The sequence below is a fragment of the Papio anubis genome, chromosome 2 (genome assembly GCF_008728515.1).
Source record: "Papio anubis isolate 15944 chromosome 2, Panubis1.0, whole genome shotgun sequence".
In the NCBI taxonomy this organism is placed as follows: Eukaryota; Metazoa; Chordata; class Mammalia; order Primates; family Cercopithecidae; genus Papio; species Papio anubis.
The window spans coordinates 103810649-103826289 of record NC_044977.1 but is presented as its reverse complement, the minus strand read 5'-3'; the positions used below and the strand labels follow the sequence as shown (position 1 = coordinate 103826289).

Below are 15641 nucleotides of genomic sequence, written 5' to 3'. Positions count from 1 at the left end.
CCAATAGAATCCATTACCTTGTCCAAAATTTAAGAATTTTCTATTCTAAAGTCACGCAATCTGCTAGGATCAGGAGTCCTTAATAGGTTGGCCTTGCTTTTGCTGACTTTTCTGGACTGCCCAGCTTTAGAAAGCCCAGCAGGCCTGTTCTAACCAAACTCCTAGCTTTGGCCAGCCCATTCTCATGAGCACTTACAGCCTATCACCAATGACAACTACTGTTCACTGGGCACTTAGAATATGCCAGGTATTATAAAACCCCTCAGCTCAATGCCTGGCACTGTAAGCCTTCAACAAACATTACCTGATAGGTGCTCTTGTCCATTATTTCTGATTCTCACCAAAACTCTGAGAAATAGGTTTATATAATGCAACTTACAAATGAGGAAATAAGACTCAAAGGGTAAGTAATTAGCCCAAAATAGTAAGTGGGGGATTCTGATTCAAGGACACATCTGTGTGGCACTGAAGCCCAGGCCTCCAGAGTCCACCCACTCCTCCATTCCATGGATTCCTGGCCCTGGGTTCAGGTCCTACAACCTCACTTAGCCACTATCCAAATGTTAGCAGTCCCTCAAAACCACATGGGAACCCTTGTGAGCAGCCCAGATAGGTCATCTGGGCACACACTAGCTAATGCAGTATAAAAAATGATTGTGAAAATGAACACACAGCTTTGTTTTTCTCATTCCACATTACCGTTAGCACCTGTACTTTACATTTCTTTAATGACGGTTGAGACACAGAGCAAGGAGTGAGGTTACCACAGTCTAAGTGCTTTGCCCATTTTAAAAAATAAATGGAAACTGGTTAATTAATCTATCTCAAAGATTTTTCATCTTTAATGATGTCCTAGTTAAAAATTTATCCTGGCATCAAGATCAACAAATAATAAATTACAATCCCTCAATGCCAATGGAAAGAAATCATTTAATCAAGAATGTACTCTCCCCATGAGAGAGCCATCTCCTTTTACTTACATGCCATAATCCCTTCTTTGCCAACTTTTCTATTACAGATTGCCACACTTCTGTTGGGAATCCAGTTGTGAAAATATGATCAAAGCAAGGCAAGAAACTTTGCAAAACAATGGAGTCACCTGAAAGAAAGTTTCATAATTTAGGGATTTTAATGTAGGTGAAGTCTACAGCATTTCAGAAAAGGTCCTCCAATTAAGTTCACACATAGATAAATGGTAAATTAAAGATACCCAAAAGAAAGGCATTTTCAAAATAGTATGAAGCCCTTTATGATTGATTGAAGTGGCCATTATTTCCAGTTCGTCATAAAATCAATCCCCTAAGAGTTAGGCAGCATAATTAACATTCGCTTTGCCTTTCTAGTTATACATGCTTATATTTACATGCCCAGTGATACATGCTTATATTTAATCCCTCAAACAAACCACTAAGGAAGTGCCCATTATCTCCATTTACAGAGGAGGAAATGGAAGCTTAAGTTACAATACTCATTTCCTTTAAGAAAAATGTGACAAATATTATTGTTACCCAAAACATTAGAAACTATGACAAATGAAGATAGGTTTCATGGCATATCATGCAGTTAGTTCATGACAAGAAACAAGACTGGAACCCACATCTACCAACCGTTGTCATCAATACACATTCTTCTGACCTGGTGGCCTATTGACCCATTGCACCTTGTGATCCTCCAACCACATTTCTCAAATTCATGGACGAGAATGTCCGAGGGGACAGGTTAAGAGTCAGAATAACTTGGCACCTCTTCCAAAGTTATTAATTTCAAAAAATAAGTAAATATCAAAACAAACGTATACCATATGAAAGGATACGAAGTTTCCCATAAATGTATTTTTCAAAATTTAGAAACTGGGCCACGCCAATTTCTTTACCTTCCAAAAAGGAGTGCTTTGGTAAATAAAGTATTGGATGCATCGTCCTAAGAAGTCCTGTTAACTGCCACCTTTCAGGTTGGGGGCAGAATGAAAACCACCCGGGCAGTCATCAAGAAGCAGTTGTTTGGAATTCCCATAACTCTGGCCTGGCTTCTGACAGAATAGTGACATTTAAAAGATGCAGGCAGCCGGGTGCGGTAGCTCACACCTGTAATCCCAGCACTTTGGGAGGCCAAGGCAGGCAGATCACCTGAGGTCAGGAGTTTGAGACCAGCCTGGCCAACAGGGTGAAAGCCCGTCTCTACTAAAAGAACAAAAATTAGCTGGGCGTGGTGGCAGAGCCTGTAATACCAGCTACTAGGGACGCTGAGGCAGGAGAATCACTTGAACCCAGGAGCTGGAGGTTGCAGTGAGCAAAGATCGTGCCATTGCACTTCAGCCTGGGGGAAAAGAGTGAAACTCCATCTCAAAAAAAAAAAAAAAAAAAAAAAAAAAGATGCAGAGAAACCGGGTGCAGTGGCTCACGCCTGTAATCCCAGCACTTTGGGAAGCCGAGGCAGGTGGATCACCTGAGGTCAGGAGTTCGAGACCAGCCTGGCCAACATACTGAAACCCCAGATCTACTAAAAATACAAAAATTAGCCGGGCATGGTGGCACGCGCCTGTAGTCCCAGCTACTCAGAAGGCTTAGGCAGGAGAATCTCTTGAACCTGGGAGTCCGAGGTTGCAGTGAGCCTAGATTGCACCACTGCACTCCAGCCTGGACAACAGAGCAAGACTCCGTCTCAAAAAAAAAAAAAAAAAAAAAAAGATGCAGAGAAGGCAATGGGGAAGTGCAGGCCAAGTCATCAGGTTAGGAAGAAAATGAAACCAGCCCTGACCACTGTTGGCAAAAGACTGACTGAAGAGCTGTGACTCATCAGCACCTATCAAGAGACCTTCTACTTCCGTGTCTAGAGGACATAGCTGCACCTGCCTCTAACTCCTTCCCACTGCCTGCTACTCCTCTGGTCCCCTCTCTGTACCGAACTTGTCAAAATCTGTGGGATTCCACCCACAGACCACAAAAATTGCTTTCCCACAACTGCAATGGGAACAGTTTGATTGATAACAGTCTATCAATTGTCAGCTGTGGTTTCCCCACATTTAAAAGACAAAGACCATTTTTCAGAAATTCTAACGTGCCATTTTTCATATTCTAACATCTCTGAAATCAGGATGTGTCTTACAATCAATGTTGTCTCTCACTGGCACAGCATAAATTAACAGCACATCTTAGTGCAACTTAAATTTGATCAAACACCATATTTAAAAACAACAGCCTAGGTATTGGCAGTTCTTTAGACTGCACCATCACTGGCAAGGAGTGAAGTTTATTACACTGTGCTTTACCAGTTTCTGGTTTTGCCTTATCCAGGCCACTGACAAAGCTATGTCTTAGGCCAGGTCATTAAAGTAGTAGCTTAATGCAGTGACACAAAAAGTTCCCCTCCCTGCTAGGCTGAACACACGAGTCCTCTGCTGATTCTGCAGTGCCAGGCAGTGAGCTTCACAACCCTGACACGGAGCACCCATTATCAGCTTTCACAGGACCCTCCATCGGCCCTTCCAGGTTATTTTCATAGCAAACAAATATTTTCTCAATAGAGTGGAAAAATACATGTGAAAAACCACAGGAAAGACCAGGCACGGTGGCTTATGCCTATAATCTCAGCACTTTGGGAGGCCAAGGCAGGTGGATTACCTGAGGTCAGGAGTTTAAGACCAGCCTGGCCAACATGGTGAAGCCCCATCTCTCCTAAAAATACAAAAAGTTAGCCAGGCAGGGGGGTGGGCGCCTGTAATCCCAGCTACTCAGGATGCTGAGGCAGGAGATTCATTTGAACCCGGGAAACAGAGGTTGCAGTGAGCAAAGATCACGCCATTGCACTCCAGCCTGGGCAGCAAGAGTGAAACTCCATCTCAAAAAAAAAAGGAAAAGAAAAATCACAGGAAACAGCAAAAGTCACATCAGGAGCGTAGTATAAATACGGAAATCCCTATGAATAGCAACACAAAACACTTAAGAAGTCTGAAACCAGCCGGGCAGGCTGGCTCACACCTGTAATCCTGGCACTTTGGGAGGCCAAGGCGGGCGGATCATGAGGTCAAGAGATCAAGGCCATCCTGGCCAATATGGCGAAACCCCATCTCTACTAAAAATACAAAAAATTAGCTGGGTGTGTTGGCGTGTGCCTGTAGTCCCAGCCACTCGGGAGGCTGAGGTAGGAGGATCACTTGAACCTGGGAGGCGGAGGTTGCAGTGAGCCAAGATTGCGTCACTGTATTCCAGCCTGGCGACTAAGTGAGACTCCGTCTCAAAAAAAAAAAAAAAAATGAAACCAAACACCCAAAGCTTTTAGTTATTTATGCAAAAAGTACCTTATTGTTTTTACAAAGGCAGAAGCCACTGAAGCGTCCAAAATGCTTTCTAATGTGTGAACTAGTTTCATTAAACTACATAAATCAGCCACAAAGAAACACCCAGAAATTATCTCCCCATGAGCCTGAGTCCCCAGGAGCTATTCGAATAAAATAGCAAGGACTTTACAAAAAGTTTCCCCAGTTCCAACTTACTGCTCATAGTGGTGAAGACTCCAACAAGGAAATCAGCAACTGGTGCCTGGTCTTGGCTTCTCTGCACAAGTCGCAGACCCTCAAAAAACATGCGAGCGGCTTCATAAGACTGGTGTAACCTCAGCAAGGAATAACCAGCTCGGTAGTATCCCTGGAACATGATAAAAAGCAAAACTGTCATGTATCACATCTCCTTTAACCTGCTGGTGAAAGAAAAAACAAGATTGGCAACATGGGAAATCCAACTCTAAAACTCTCACGTCTGACTGGGCACAGTGGCTCATGCCTGTAATCCTAACACTTTGAGAGATCAAGGCAGGAGGATCGCTTGAGCTCAGGAGTTGCAGGCCAGCATGGGCAACATAGTGAGACCTTGTCTCTACTAAAAAGAAAAGAAAAATTAGCTGGGCATAGTGGCATGTACCTTGTAGTCCCAGCTGCTCAGGAGGCTGAGGTGAGAGGATTGCTTGAGCCCAGAAGATCGAGGCTGCAGTGAGCTACAGTCGTGCTACTGAACTCCAGCCTGGGCAACAGACTCATATCCTGTCTTACTTCTATGTAAACAGGGATTTCTAACCAACACTGGATACAGGGTTTCCACATTATATTCTGTGCCACATTGCTCTGTCATTTAACTGCCAAGAAAAGAATCACTTTCAAATCCATGACTTATATAGCATCTAACATATGACACAGAGAGAAGAAAGCAGGTCTGCTTCCAGTTACATCTCCAGTTGGTTGGTTTGTTATTGACTGATTGACTGATTGAGACAGGATCTTGCCCTATCACCTAGGCTGGAGTGTAGTGGCATGATCCTGGCTCACTGCTACCCTCTAACTCCTGGGCTCAAACTAACCTCTCATCCTAACCTCCCAAGTAGCTAGGACTACAGGTGTGCACCACCATGCCCAGATAACTTTTCCATTTTTGGTAGAGACAAAGTCTTGCTATATTGCCCAAACTGGTCTTGAACTCCTGGCCTCAAGCAATCTTCCTGCCTCGGCCTCCCAAACTGCTCAGATTATGAGGCCAGGGTGCAGTTCAAGTGAGCCACTGCACCTGGCCTTATTTATTTATTCATACTTCAAGTCACAGCTTGGGCCAGAACAGAAGAATGAAAACAGTCCTTTGATTGGTGTTCAGGAAAAGAATGAGACTGATATGAAAACAAAGGTGTTTTTCCTGTCCCTTTCAAAGTAAACACAATTTCTACTGGGTGCATAAGAAAACAAATTGTAATGACAAACACTGAGATTTTCTGAGTTCTACATTGTAAGTGATATTCACAAGAGTCCAAATAAATATTTGATTTCTATAGAAAGAAGAAAATTACAATGATCAATAGAAGAAAATGGTCTAGTTTTGCCTATATACAAATAATATGACTCTCAAATGGGAATAAAATGCAATTGCCTACCTCACATTGATCACCTGAATCAGCATCAGGGATCTACCAAAACAATTTTCTGTCTAAGATGACAGAAGGCCGGGTGCAGTGATTCAGGCCTGTAATTCCAGCACTTTGGGAGGCCAAGGCAGGAGGATTGCTTGAGCCTAGGAGCTCAAGACCAGTCTGGGAAACATAGTGAGACCCTGTCTCTACAAAAAAAAAAATTTTTTTAATTAGCTGGACATGGTGGTGCAAGCCTGTAGTCCCAGCTATTTCAGAGGCGGAGGGAGAAAGATCACATGAGTCCATGAGGTAAGGCTCCAGCCTGGGTGACAAAGCAAGACCCTGTCACAAAAAAAAAAAAAAAAAAGGAAGAAGAAGATAACAGGTGTCCACCAACTGGGTTCATAAAAAAGGAAGTACTTTAAAATTTCACATAACACCAAATTTCTGACTATGTAATTACTTGTTTTAACCTTCATTTTGAAAGTCTGAAGACCTCAAATAACAAAGAGAGGAGGGAAAAAAAGTTGTGTTTTGTTTTTTCTAACCAGGCAAGCTGGTAGAGAATCTCCCATTTCTTTGCCTTCCTCAGATTCAAGATTTTGTTGTTGTTGTTGTTGTTGTTGTTTGTTTGTTTGTTTGTTCTGAGGAAGATGAAGGGGATCAGAATATGCCACCCTAAAATATGCCACTTTGGCATAAGGATTATTTTGAGCTGAAGGTATCTGAGATTCAATAGATGCAAAAAGAAGCCTCCCCTGAGCTTCACTTAACTGACTAAAAAGCAGAAACTCTGAAGAAATGAGGACTGCCATAAATCTCTTCTCCCAGGGAAGTTTTATGGTCATGAAGAAGAGAGAAATTGAGCACAAAGACTGGCCTGAACAAATCTGGCCAAGATAACCCTTATCTTCCATTACTTTCCCACATATATGCACTTCCCACAGTTTGCAGCCCCTAGAGATCTAAAACTCTTTTCCTTTGTCTTGTCACATCCCCACAATTATTCTTTATTAAAAATATCATAGAAGATCTCAGGCCTGTCCACATTTTTTGGAGCTTTACTTCTTTTCTAGGAAGATTCCTTTGACACATAAAAGTTAACGTCTAATGAAATATGTATGCTTTTCTCCTGTTAATCTGTCTCTTGTCAATCTAATTTGCAGGGCCTCAGCCACAGAACCAAAAGAAGGTAGAGGGAAAATTTTTTGTCTCCCCTATAGAGGACAATGGCGGCGGGGAAGGGGAGAGAGGATGGAGAGAGACTCCCAGGAGCTCTGGGTAAGAGCTGGGAAGTGGCCCTGGTTGCTATGCTGTCAGGGGCTGTTGCAGGTTTGGCCAATCAAGGAAGAAGCCCCTTGATGTAACAGCATCAAGTCCGTTGGGCCACAGTCACAGCCTCCACTTCCAGGATGTGGGCAAAACCCAAATATTAATACTGTCCCAGTGAGAGGATTGGGAATATCCTAAAATACCTTTGGGAAGAAATTTCCCAGGAATGCACTCCCATTTTCAAAACTAGTCAATAAATTCTAAAGCGGAGGTATCCAATCTTTTGGCTTCCTTGGGTCATACTGGAAGGAGAATTGTCTTGGGCTACACATAAGATCCACTAACACTAACGATAAGCTGACAAGCTTTAAAAAAAAAACCGCAAAAAAACTCAATGTTTTAAGACAGTTTATGAATTTGTGTTGGGCCACATTGAAAGCTGTCCTGGGCCAGGGGTTGGACAAGCTTGTTCTAAAGTATTCATCCTCCAACAAGAAGTTTAAGAGTCAGTGTCACTTATTATGTAAAATATCCAAATCCCTCTCTTAAAGTACTCTATAGGTCAAACCTCCACCACTCCCTTCCCATTGTATTTTGTTTCTAGCAGTCACACATTGTGTGTTGCTTCAGATGCTCCAGAGTGGCTATTGAATTTAAGGACTCTGATTGTAATGCTCTTCTTCTCCCCAGATTGAATGCAAACTACTCAAGAGCTAGGATGAGTCTTCTGCTCCTTTTGTCTGCCTTGAGGCACCAAGAACAGTAAAGATGCCATGAAGAGTGGCACTCAGGGCATTTTTGATGAAAAAACAATCAAATGATGTTTATTGACCTTTGTTAACAACTGTAAATGGTCTTACTGACCTCTCAAATTTCCAAGATCCCTCCAAAGAGCTGGTTTCTACTATAAGAAATGCCTCCTGAAGAATCGGTTTTGTGTCATCCACCCAGCTTGCATTTGAAGTAAAGCTTTGCTCAAATGAAACTTGTGAACAGCAAAGAATGTGAACAGTGAACAGATTATGAGTTTGGGTGTAACTACATCAGAACAAAACAAGCTCCTCTGTGATTTCCATTGTGTTCCATCCACTATGAGGCCAAGTGCATTCCTACAAAGTGCATTTCAACACTAGGCGATCCCTGTTTTTACTCTTCTCCAGATAATGATCACATGCCCCATGGGCATCTGTCTGAAGAGATTTGAACTAGAAGCACTCCTAGCCTTTCCACTTTTAAAAGGAATGGAAAGAGGCAGGCTAAGAGGAAGGCAGCTGCCACCCCCGGGTGCCACTGCCCCACCACACCTTCACTCATCCTTTCATACCTTCATCCACTACCCCAATACTCTCAAGTCATCTCCCCACACCTTCACCCTCCCACCCAATACCTTCACGTAGGTTGGATCCCATTGGAGACATTCCTTGGCAGCAACAAATGCCTCATTCCACTTCCCAAGGCTGAAAAATGCATTTGATTTATTGCACAGCAGCACAGCCAAGTCCCTCGGGGGAACCCTGTAAGAACAAACCGGTGGTCTGTCATGGTTCTGCAAATACAGAAAACAGTCCTTGAAGTCCCCCCAATTCGATGCTGGCTGCTGCCATCAGGAAGGGGGTTTCAGTAGGAAATGACTCATTCATGCTTATCAGATCAGTCTCCCAGACCCCAAAAAAGCCTGGAACATTTACAATATATAAATCTGTCCTTCCTCACTCCCAAATACTCTGCTCCCATGTTTTAAAGACAATCGTTCTCAACATGTTGATTTCATCTCTCACTCATCTCCACACTTAATCATTTCATCTCCAATGCCAGCCCTCAGAAGAATGGGCTGCAGGTAAGAGGCCTGTGCAGGCCCTGGGAGTAGGGCCTATAAAGCAGGGAATTCTATAGTCTTGATACCCACAGTGTAGACCAAAGGGGAGGCAAGAACTCTGCGTGAGTAACAGCCCTGGCCCCACAGACTCCTGCCTGTGAGAAGGGGCACAGCTGGAAGGTGGCCAAAGGAGGGCCCTTTAAAGCGTAGCAGGGCAGGGATGGCTCTGGCCTTGGCCTACAGGTAACATAGCTGCAAGTTAATGCTGCAACCAGGCCAGAAGAAGAACGAAAATTCAAAGCAAATCACAATATATCAAGAGAAGTACAGCTACCAGTGGAATATAAGACACATAAATAAAAAAAGCAAGCCTTATGACTTCTTTTTTATTTAATATCTTTGAGACAGAGTCTCGCTCTGTCACCCAAGCTGGAGTGCAGTGGTGCAATCTTGGCTCACTGCAACCTCTGCCTCCTGGGTTCAAGCGATTCTCCTGCCTCAGTCTCCCACGTAGCTGGGACAATAGGCATGCACCACCACACTCAGCTAATTTTTGTATTTCTAGTAGAGATGGGGTTTCACCATGTTGGCCAGGATGGTCTCAAACTCCTGACCTTGTGATCCGCCTGCCTCAGCTTCCTAAGGTGCTGGGATTACACAATTAAGATATTAAATAGGCCAGGCGCAGTGGCTCATGCCTGTAATCCCAGCACTTTGGGAGGCTGAGGCCAAGGCAAGGAGTTTGAGACCAGGCTGGGCAACATGGTGAAACCCCATCTCTACCAAAATACAAAAAATTATCTGGGTGTGGTGGGGCGCACCTGTAGTCCCAGCTACTCGGGAGGCTGAGGCAGGAGAATCGCTTGAACCCAGGAGGCGGAGGCTTCAATGAGCCAAGATTGCACCACTGCACTGCAGCCTGGCAACAGAGCAAGACTCCATCTTAAAAAAAGAAAAAAAAAAAAAACTTAAATGTAAAAGTAATACAAATCTCTGTAGAATAATACAAAAATCACTGTAGACAATGCAGATAAGCACAAAAATATTAATAAACAAAGGAAAAATCATCTCCATTACTGTCCCCACTCTCAGTGTTTTGTGTCTGGCTTCTTCGGTGGCACACCATTCCCTCTAGGTGAAGGGATGAGGCCCCAGAAGCACACAGGAGGCAGTGGGTCAGGCAGTGAGGGATCAGCAAGGGAGCTGTGACCACGAGTGTAAGAGATGCCATGGTGTCCATCCCAGACACTCTGGCCAGTGCAGCCATTCCCAGCTGCAGTGTCTGTTGGCTGCAAATAGAAGTTCTCAGCACCCTGTTCTCCAGAGATTTATCCTCAGCCTAATGAGAGCTACCCTCTCCCCAGGAGGTTACACCCACACTATGGACTGAACTTCCCCTGCCCCCAACTGCCAAAAAAAAATCCCTGTGTTGAAGCCCTAACCCTCAATGTGACAATATTTGAACATGGGAGGCCACTGGGAGGTAATTATATTTAGATGAGGTCCTGAGGGTGGAGTCCTCATGATGGAATAAGAAGAGACACTAGACAGCTTGCTCTCTCCCTCTTTGCATGTAACACAGTGAGAAGGCAAACGTCTACATGCCAGGAAGACAGCCCTCACAGGGAGCAGCTTGATCTTGGACTTCCCAACCTGTAGAACTTTGAGAAATAAATTTCTGTTGTTTAAGCCACTCAGTCTGTGCTATTTTGTTATGGCAGCGCAAGCAGACTAATATAGCCCCACTCCCTAGGATGACTGCCGGGAGCCAGACAGCCTAAAACCAGTGACTGACTGATACAAGAATCAAAAGGTTAACCTCCTTGCCTCAAAGTGGAACCAGCTCTGCAGTACAATTCATGATCCAGAGCTGCCCATAGGATCAGGTGAATCTTGCTTGGTTTAGACACCATCCCTGCTTAGAGCCTTCCATTGTGCCATCCTGCCTCCCTCAGTCCCCTTTCTCCTGCAAGTATGCTGTAAATCACGTGCACCTGAGTCTCAGCGTTAGCTAGCTGTGGCAGGAATGCCAGAAGTAGGCAATGGGCAAGGGGAACAGTGTCAGAAAGGCCCCATAAAAGGCAATATGACAGTCCAGGCAGAAGTCCCAGTAGGGGTCACACAGTAAGTGGTGGAGCTGAGCTTTGAACACACATAGTGTGGGGTCAGTCTACAACCATAACCACTATACAATACTACCTCCTTCTAAGAAAGCTGAATGTTTGCCTTGATTGAGGATCTCTAGACCTAGCTCTGACGCAATTCTGGTATGTACCAAGACGAGGCAGAACTGCAGAAACTGCAGACACAAGCCAATTACACTCAACTCAAGCTCAACTAGAGTGTAGACATCAAGGAGATGGGAGTGGGAGGTGGAGCTGTGTTTCAGTAATTTAATTTGGTGTCATTTCCTAGCACAAGTTTAAGGTTGTGTGCACCCTACAGATGCCAACCTCTGCTTGCTCTACTGCAGCTGTTCCAAAAGGATGATCTGGGAACTTCTGGGGACCTTTAAGGTCACTGCAGGTGATCCACAAGGTGAAAATACTTATACAGTCATGGTAAGCTGAATAATAGCCCCCAAATACTGTTCTTTTTATGGAAAAAACAAACTTCTGTAATTAACAAACAATGAGCAGATATGATCAATTTAAGGATTTTAGGAATAAGAGATTGTCCTGAATTATGATAAAATCACAAGGGTCCCTGTGAACGAGAGACAGAGAGAGACATGAGCACAGCTGAGGAGAAGACAAGGTGATGACAGAAGCAGAGACTGGAATGGTAAGCTTTGAAGATAAAGGAAGGGGCCACAAGCCAAAGAATACACACCGCCACTCAAAACTGAGAAAGGCAAGGAAGGCCCTCAGAGCCTCCACAAAGAACCAGCCCTGCTAACACATTGGTTTTAGCCCCATTAGACTCATTTAGAACTCCTGACCTTCAAAACTGCAAGAGAATAAATTTGTAATACAAATTTATTTAGGCTTTAAGCCCTAAATTGGTGGTTAACTTGTTATAGCAGCAACAGGAAACTAATACAATAAGTAAGACACCATGCGCCTTGTTCATACTCATTCCCTCACACTCACACAGGGAGTTTTCCAGAAGCTATATGACATGTGATATTGCAACAGACTGAATACAGATGTAAGAAGCCAGCTGTCTTTTATGGAGACAAGACATTAAGAAGGAGATTTACAGAAATGTGCAAGTTTTTGTTTTGGAAAATATACTTTAAAAATACAACATGTGATAGATTTACTGATTTTTTTTTATTATTATTTTTGAGACAGAGTTTCATTCTTGTCACTGAGGCTGGAATGCAATGGCACACCTCGGCTCACTGTAACATCTGCCTCCCATGATCAAGTGACTCTCCTGCCTCAGCCTCCCGAGTAGCTGGGATTACAGGTGTGCGCCACTACGCCCGGCTAATTTTGTATTTTTAGTAGAGATGGGGTTTCACCATATTGGCCAGGCTGGTCTTGAACTCCTGAAGTCAGGTGATCTGACCACCTTGGCCTTCCAAAGTGCTGGGATTACAGGTGTGAGCCACTGTACCTGGCAAATGTATTGAATTTTTTTTTTTTTTTTTTTTTGAGATGGAGTCTCGCTCTGTCACCCAGGCTGGAGTGCAGTGGCGGGATCTCGGCTCACTGCAAGCTCCACCTCCCGGGTTCACGCCATTCTTCTGCCTCAGCCTCCGGAGCAGATGGGACTACAGGAGCCCGCCACCACACCCGGTTAATTTTCTGTATTTTAATAGAGACAGGGTTTCACCCTGTTAGCCAGGATGGTCTGGATCTCCTGACCTCATGATCTGCCCGCCTCAGCCTCCCAAAGTACTGGGATTACAGGTGTGAGCCACTGCGCCCAGCTGATATTTTTAAATAAATACATATTTTTTTCATCAGTTTTAAGTTCTCACATATTGTATTGACAGCTACAGCCTACATAAACAGAAGGAGCTCTTTAGGTTCCTCAGCAATGCTTAAGCATGTTGTGATACTACAATGTTGGAGAACAGATCTACAAGAAGCTGAAGGGGCAGGGAAAGAGAAAGTAGACCTTAGTGCCCAGCAGAGTATGCACTGTGGCCAGGGAGTAAATGGCATAGATAATAAAGAAGATGAAGTGAATGACGAGGAGGTTTGTTCGAGGACTTCAGCCATACCGTTAAATCTGACACCTAGCCAGCCAGAAGGGGAAGTTTTATCAACAGTCCTCTGTGTTTCACTTTCTATTTCCCTTCTTACACAATCCCCATTCAGTTTTTAAGCTGACAATGCAGAGAAGATAAATAGGAAGTGAGGGAGAAAGAAAACAGAAACAAGGTGGAATGATAAGAAATGAAAAGAAAACATAAGGAACAGAGTCTCCATGTACTGAAAAAGAAAAGATGAGGTGAAAGTGCAAACACTTACCCCCACTGGTATAACTGCAGGAGAATCTGAATGGCTTCATCGTACTTTCTGATAGCCAAAGAGAAGTTCCCATTCTTAAGAACCTGGTTGCCCGATTCTTTCAGCAGCTCAGCATAAGCAGTCAGGTCCATCCTGTGAGGAGACGGGGGAGAGGCTTGCTGCCAGACCCGTGCTGGGCATGTTCACCTTCCTGTCTGCCTTGCTGAAATCTGGAGGAGTTTGTTCACTATGGCCCCACCTACCTTCGAAGGGCACATCTTGGCAACGCCTCTCACTACCAGGAAACCAGGCAGAGTGTCTGACAAGACCATTTCTTTGTCAGTTCTTTTCTATTCTCAAGGGTGGTCAGACCAATTCCATTTATTCAGCATTAATGATCTGGAGGAGGCTGCTTCCATGCATGAGACAACATAAACCTGGTAGATAGTGAGTGCTATCCCTGTAACTGGCATTATTAATCTCATTTACCCATCACCATAGCCCACAGGAAGGCATTGTCCCTACTGTTCAGATGAGGAAACTGAGGCTCAGAGGTTCAAGTCACTTACCTAAAAATCTGCTAATGGCATTTCCCATTTCTGACCCCAGATCTGACTAATTCCTAGTTTCTGCTCTTGACCACTGTACCACATCACGTACTGGTAAAAACAAAACTCAGCTGATAGTACTTCCACTCTCTGAGAAGATGGGACACGGAGGGGAGATGAAGGCCCCAATATACAAGAGGCTAGGACACAGAACCATAACCTCTGTCTCTCCTGTCCCCCTCCTTTCTTAAAACACTATAAAATAAGCCTTGAAATATTTGTCCTGAGACAGCCATTGCCTGCCTACCTGTTTGTGTCCCCCAAGGGCATTTTCCTCTTTCAGGCCATACCCCTATTTTGTTTATTTTTTTAGCCACATGGCCTCGAACATAAGGAGTACTTAAATATCTGGTATAACAGTTTGAATTGCCAGACCCACAGAAGACGCACGTTACTGATTTTCTCCAGTGTGCCCTGGTGGTTGGAGAGAACTGCCTGGCAGCCCTGACCACATGGGGGGCCTTGGTAAGTGTGCTGAACAAAGGCAGGAGAGGAGAGCGCCCAGGAAGACCTTAAGAAGCAGCTGCCACGGAGACAGGGAAAAAGTGGGGGTCAGAGGAGAGGTCCTTTAGGATTGCTTCCTCTCAAGATGGCAGAGGGAAAGGCAAATTGGTAGGGTAGGGTAGGTCTTAAATATGTGGACAGTTTCGGGTATTCACAGATGACACGTACCTATGGGGTCATAAAATTTATTAGGTATCTGGATGACCAACACAATTCTTGGATAGATAGTAATTATTAAGTTTATCATTTCAAATCCTGGTAAGGGGTCAGAGGGGGAAACAGACCCAAGCACACATAAGTGGTGATTTATTTTAAACTTTGACTTCTTGGGAATGGGGTTTTTGAACTGTACTCCATTTCTTAGGCAGAGCTTTAACAGAATGAGACACATGACTCTTAAGTCAGAACACAAAACTCTACCTATCCTTTTCATTTAGTAATCTCTAAATTGTATGGCTACTATTTACACAGAAATGACTAAGAAGAACATGAAAAACAACGTAAAGAACTGATGTACTAGGGAATAAAGATTTCTTTCAAATATTGTCGACCATTTGTCCAATAAATATTCTTTAAGCTGGTCATGGTCAAACAACTGAAACAAGAAAATTATTGTAATAACTGACAAAGAGTTCATATCCCTCCTTTATAAATAGCTTTCCACTGCAAGACCAACATTCTCACCAAAATGTATAAGAGTGCTAAAAAACAATTCACAAAGAAACACCAAGTAATTGATACTAAATATACGAAAAGTGGGTAAATAGGATAACCCTCACTAGTACATAAGTAAATCAAAAATTGAACAACAAAATATCATTGGAAAATAATTTTTAAAATGACACAAAATGTTGAGGACAATACTTACAGGGGAAATAGAATACATCATAAATGGGTTTAGCCTCATGGACGTTCACCACCTCTAAAATGCGGAAATAACTCTAAATGTTCCATAATATATGATGGGGTTAAATCAGTTATAGAAGATCCATATGTTAGAACACCACATAGTTATTTTTAAAATCATGTTGTGGCTGGGCGCGGTGGCTCACGCCTATAATCCCAGCACTTTGGGAGGCTGAGGCGAGCAGACCACCTGAGGTCAGGAGTTCGAGTCCAGCCTGGCCAACATGGTGAAACCCCATGTCT

General features: G+C 43.7%; 1 protein-coding gene across 5 annotated transcripts in view; it reads right to left on the bottom strand.

The window, feature by feature from the left end:
• The window catches only part of TRANK1 (tetratricopeptide repeat and ankyrin repeat containing 1), a 122389-nt gene that overhangs the window by 70348 nt on the left and 36400 nt on the right, over nucleotides 1-15641 (bottom strand). For 3 of the 5 annotated variants that reach the window (XM_031663494.1, XM_031663496.1, XM_031663495.1), the window contains exons 2-5: nucleotides 13402-13533; nucleotides 8546-8672; nucleotides 4493-4643; nucleotides 981-1099 (exon numbers count right to left, since the gene is read on the bottom strand). In XM_031663494.1, coding sequence (XP_031519354.1) covers nucleotides 981-1099; nucleotides 4493-4643; nucleotides 8546-8672; nucleotides 13402-13533 — 529 coding nt within the window. Of the gene's footprint in view, nucleotides 1-980; nucleotides 1100-4492; nucleotides 4644-8022; nucleotides 8144-8545; nucleotides 8673-13401; nucleotides 13534-15641 lie in introns of those variants that run through there. The other 2 variants (XM_031663498.1, XM_031663497.1) reach the window with 2 other exon arrangements.